The following is a 5,745-nucleotide window of genomic DNA, read 5'->3' on the forward strand; positions in this document are numbered from 1 at the left end:
ATAGAGGCCAGTTTCCCATAAAAGACCACCTGGGAGGCATTCTTCCATTGGCAGATTGCCCACGTGTCACATTGCTTTAATCAAATCAAATAAAACCAACAATTCTAGTCACAAATTCTACACTTATCATAGGAATACAAGCATTCAAAACAAACTCTTAAAGTATAAGAATTTTGTTTCTATTAGCCTGTAATGAAACAAAACAAGGTTACTCTAGAAATCAAACTGTTTTTGGAGTATAAAAGGAGGAGTATTTTAAATGGCATTTGTATTGGATAATAAATAAATAAATTTAAAAGATGGTCTTATATTATAAAATATGTATACATGCTGTTTTATTATCAGTTTTTCATACTTAAATGTCTTTACTAAAACTTTTTGGTATGCTTTTCTAAATTAATGATAATTCAAGTTTAATTTAATATTTTCAGATGTCATTTTGAAAATAGAACAGAATTTCTTATGATTAGAGATGGAGGAACAATGCATTCTCCTGTTCTAGGAATTTATTGTGGAAATTATTTACCAGAAACAGTATATGCTACTGGTAACATAATTTTTGTTCGTTATGTTACATCTGGTGAACATCCACATTCTGGTTTTAGTGCAGAAATTCACACTGGTAAGAAGTTTATATTAAAATATAAATATACATATATAAATAAATAAGGATGAACTAGTTACTGTGGTTACTAAGTTAAATTAAGCACATTTCCTCAATATTTTATTTCAACTTCTTTTCTTCAAATTTGAAGAAACCTCCAATTTTTACTTAGAGTACAAAATGTCTAGCATTTTTTTCATGTTTGTCTCTCTCCTTGTTTCTTTACACTTTCACCTGTTTCTTTTCTGTCCCAATAGCTCTGTGGACATATGCACATCCAAACCACTTTTCTCACCTTCCAGGTGAGTCTTCTTGAGCACTCAGCATATGAACATTATTAAATTTATGAATTAAAGTGTTATAGTAACTTAACTAAGCCTAGCCACTTCACTAACCCTAAAAACCAATACCTTAACACAGGCAGGACACTGCTAAACTAGTATCTCCATGCTACTGTTTCATCCTCTGGTAAATATCAGCTGGATTTTCATTTTCATTGATTAAAAATCAGACAACTGCATGCTGCTCCTCTTTGGAGCATATCTATAAGGGCAACACCATTAAGGTGGTGTACCTGCACATGCAAAATCTGCATGCTTGAAAAGACATCTCAAATTTATAGCTTTCCAATAAGATTTAAAATTTTCCATGATCATATAAAGGTTACTTTTTGACTCACCCACATATTACACACTTGATATCTTTGAAATTTTTGAGTATGTTGTTGATTTTATGACATCATAAAAATACAAAACTTTTTATTAATAAGCAAAATAATAATAGGTTAATCCTAATTATTGTTAAAAACAAATGTAAAAATTATTATACATCTGTTTGATATAAGTAACTTTGTAGAATGAATTACTTACATAAATGCAAAACATCATATTTAGAAAGTATAAAATCTTTAGTTATTGTAAATTTTTATCTAACATACTAAAACTTATTCTTACAGCTGAATGTGGAGGATTACTTTATGGACGTAATATTTCTATAACATCACCAAATTTTCCACAAAATTATAGTAATAGTCAAACTTGTGAATGGAATGTTTACGTGTGGGAATGGAGAATATTAAAATATCGTTTTGATGTTTTAGATCTTGCAGATACATCATGCAATAAGGATTTTGTTGAAGTCAAAGAAGAAAATTCAACAGGTAAGTTGTATCTTTTAATTTACAAAATATATAGTTTTAATATAGCTTAAATATAATTCAGAATTCTTCACCTAGAAAAATAGTAATAATTATATTAATTTCAAATTTTCAGTTTTTTAGGTATTCTCATGAAATGTTTTTATTTTGATGATATTAAATATAAAGTAATTGTTTAGTTTATTGATGAAACTATGTCTTGTTTATAAAATTGTGGGACACCTTACAGGTATAAAGGAGTACATGTCAGGAGTTGCAATTTGGCACAGAATATTTGGTGCCCAAATCATGTGCACATAAAAAAAATCAGACTTGTAGGTATTCGGGACTGAGAACCGAGTCAAAATAAAATACTAAATGGCGACACTCTTTCTACACACAGGTGCTAGTGTGAGATTTGTGCATGCTTTGTTCATTGGAAAGTTGTAAATGCAAACATTGCAAAATTGAATTTTGACAAAGGAATCTTTGAAAAAAACCCATTTACTGGTACCTGTCCCTTGTTATTCCTGACACATCTCTGGTAGTGACCTGCTGACCTTGAACAGTTGACCTGAGATGTCTCATTTCAGCATCAGAACATTTGTAAAACTAGATGGCGCTAGTCGTTATAATTTTATGTTAAAACTAATTTCTGAAATATAATTTTTTATTTTTTACATGTATTAATATATTTATTTTGGTTGTACAAAATAAAAAAATAATTTCAGACAATACAATAGCCACGATTATTTGTTCAAAATCAGGAAATTTTTGTTAGGCATCAATAAAAATTCAACTTGGAGCAATATATAATAGAGAGAAATTTTGACATTGTATAGTTTAATTTCACCGAAAATACATTGTGGATGACCTCATGGTCATGGCTACAGCCGAGCCCAGCAAAGTTTGAATGATCACACTCAAAACCAGCAATATCAAAGAAAATTGGAAACTGAGAATGAGACCTGCCATGATTTAGAGACTCACTACTAAATGATCCCACTTGTAGTGAGTCTCCAAGACAGTCTTGTCCTAAAAATGGCTTTGCTGTTTTATTTGTTTATTTATTAACATGGTGTTAAGTTTTGTGAATTTTTATATGGAAGCTTGGTAGATGGTAGATGCAATAAATTATTTAGAACTGTTATAAAACTACAAAATATGGTTGTCTGCTTAAACAAGAAAAGAAACTATCACAAAAGGCATTAAATACATATAAATACCGCTTTATTCGCTAATGCTTTCGACATATTATAAGGCAGATACAAACTTGAATAAATATTTTGAACAAGCTTTCCAAATTAAAAATGAATGGCCTTAGTCCTTTAGAACAAAACTATAATTAGAATAAATAAACGTAAAGAATTTAAATTAAAGTGTGCATGGTGGCTACATGCATGTGCCATAATGTGTGGATTAGGCATTGTAAGCAGAGCTAGAGACAATGTTTTAGTTTTTCATATAAACTGACCCATTATTGCAGGTAACTCAAATGTGGGGGAGTTACATGGATTTAATAATATGGTAAGGAGGACCTCTCAAACATACACCAGGCTCTTCTGATCACAATACCTGAGCATCGCCACATGGTCCCACAGCAGGGTGTGTTGGCATTGTAACGCCATCCTTGATAGCTCAGTGTCACACATGCCTACCTTGATGGAATGTTGCTGTTCAAAGGTGTGGCAAGACAACATTCTAGTTGTCGCTCCTATGTAGTGGGTGCGAATGCCAGATATTGTTTTTTTCTAATGGGATAGAGTATACACCTGACTTCTCTAGTATGGAACCAGCATCCTGGTCATTGCATAGAAGTCTCCTGAGACTTGGTCATGTGGTGACCAATGGAAGTAATGCATGTTGTTTAAAAATATGGCATTACTTCTACCGGTCACCCTGCCTTATGACTAATGAGGGGATGGCATGACATTGGAGTCACTGATTTTGATCAAACTCAGTAAAGTTATAGTGCATCCCCAACAATTGACATTGTGATGTTCATGCGAAATTACAATTAACCACAAAGGTAGACAAGATATGATAACAATAAGATGATATGTTTTTGCAAGTAATTTATTTTGTGTTTTAATACAGATTCTTATTAGGGATTCCAATGTCATGGTACAATATGATATTGTGAGAATATGAATTCTTTTGGTAATTTTAAACAGCTTAAATCCTTATAAAATTATTTTTCCATCACTATTTCCCTTATTCCTAAAGTTTTGTTGAGGTTAGCCTTTTGACCAGCAATGTGACTTTAAATGTCTTCGGAAGTTCTCCCCTCACACCAGGGGATCGTTCAATTTTAACATAAATACAAGGTGCAACTAAGTAGCCAATTAACGTTGACAACCACCTACCTGTTACTGTCTAGAGAGTAACCAAAAAATCACTGACGAGGATAAAACAAACTCCTGTGCTCCCCTCTAAGTCCAATTAAACCGATGAGAAAGTCAATCTAAATGACCAAATAAGGCAATGAATATTACTAAGGTGGTGAGACATATTCTGACCTTAGTCACCTCCCATCATTAAATCAGGGCGTTTGACAAATTTACAGTGAGAAGATGTCAAATTACGGAAAGAAGGGGTAATAAATCTAAAGAGACATTCGTTTTTGACAAGTAACATAAACACCACTGGACACAAGTCAAGCTGGTAATTGCATTAGATTTTCTTCCCCCAATACTTCCCCTCCGGGACGTGTATAAAAAGGGATCACACCCACACCTCGGGGTGATCGCCAGGAAGGAACTCTGTGACCTCTGAACTCTTCAAGCCTACTAATCTCCACTCGGGTTCTTTGCAGTTTCTGATCGCCACTGCAACCGACATAAAGACAGAAAATTTTTACTTCCCTCTCTCTCAGTTTAGATTAGATCGTAGGAAGTTCATGGAAAGATGGACAGCGGCTGTCTATTATTGTCGCAATGTGGATTTCTTAGTGTTATTATTCTCGCTATTTTTCTCTTGATTGATGTTGAAGGTATTTGAATGTATACATATCATTTGTTAATAATTAAATGATTTATTCCTAATTTTAATAATGTGTCATCTTTGAGTATGACCGATACCTCGTCATACCCCTCCCACTCATTTAACCGAAGCCATCCCTGATAAAGAAGCCAGTAAGTGGGGTGGAGCTCACCGCTCCAACCTCCTGCAGTTCACAATATTGTAGAAAATTATGGCACAAATAAAAGTTTGGTAAATCCAAAGCATATATATCCCGATCACGACAGTATGATCAAACCCAAAATTTTAAAAACTAACCTTATATACAAGGTCTGTTTAAAAAGTATCGGACCTTTGGTCGGCAAAAATAAATTTATTGACTTTGAGGTACAAAACCTTAATTTTCTTCAAAGTAGTCTCCTTGGTAATGTATACACTTCTCCCAGTGTTCCTGCCATTGCTGGAAACACTGCTGGAACGCATCTTTTGGAATTTCCATCAGCCGGTCCGTCGGATTCCGCACAATGTCGTCTCTTGACTAAATTCGGGTTCCTTTTAGCGGCATTTTCAGCTTGGGAAATAGCCAAAGGTCACACGGAGCCATGTGTTGAGAGTACGAAGCGTTACGAACCACAGGAGTATTGTGTTTGGCGACGAAAGCCCGAATCAGATGCGCAGAATGGGCGGATGCATTATCTGATGGAGCTGCCAAGTTTTGATTGACCACAGATCCGGTTGTTGCGTCGCACTGTATCGGAAAGACGACGAAGGACCTCCTCGTAGTACTCCTTTGCAATGGTTTGGCCTTGTGGTGTGTACTCACGACACACCACCCCACGAGAGTTGAAAAAACTGTCAACATGATCTTTGATATTGCTGCGGACCTGCCGCGCTTTTTTTGGCCTCGAGGATCGTCCCCGAAAGCCTGCTGAATCTTGCGAATGGTTTACACTTGGGTATCGCCAAGGTTTTTGGCAAAATTTGATGTAATATCGCTGCTCACGTTGTTCAGTAATTTTCCAGCTTAGTGGAATCCGACGAGAGC

General features: G+C 34.7%; 1 protein-coding gene across 1 annotated transcript; it reads left to right on the top strand.

Moving 5' to 3' along the window:
• Window positions 1-436: 436 nt before the first annotated feature.
• Window positions 437-1,820, top strand: LOC111636717 (cubilin homolog). The gene is made up of 2 exons (XM_023382020.1): window positions 437-622; window positions 1,560-1,820. Exons 1-2 carry the CDS (start codon window positions 463-465, stop codon window positions 1,811-1,813), a joined length of 414 nt encoding a protein of 137 aa, XP_023237788.1. The 5' UTR covers window positions 437-462; the 3' UTR covers window positions 1,814-1,820.
• Window positions 1,821-5,745: the final 3,925 nt, after the last annotated feature.

This window comes from Centruroides sculpturatus, unplaced genomic scaffold (assembly GCF_000671375.1).
Source record: "Centruroides sculpturatus isolate CEXI.00-Female unplaced genomic scaffold, Cexi_2.0 scaffold866, whole genome shotgun sequence".
NCBI lineage: Eukaryota > Metazoa > Arthropoda > Arachnida > Scorpiones > Buthidae > Centruroides > Centruroides sculpturatus.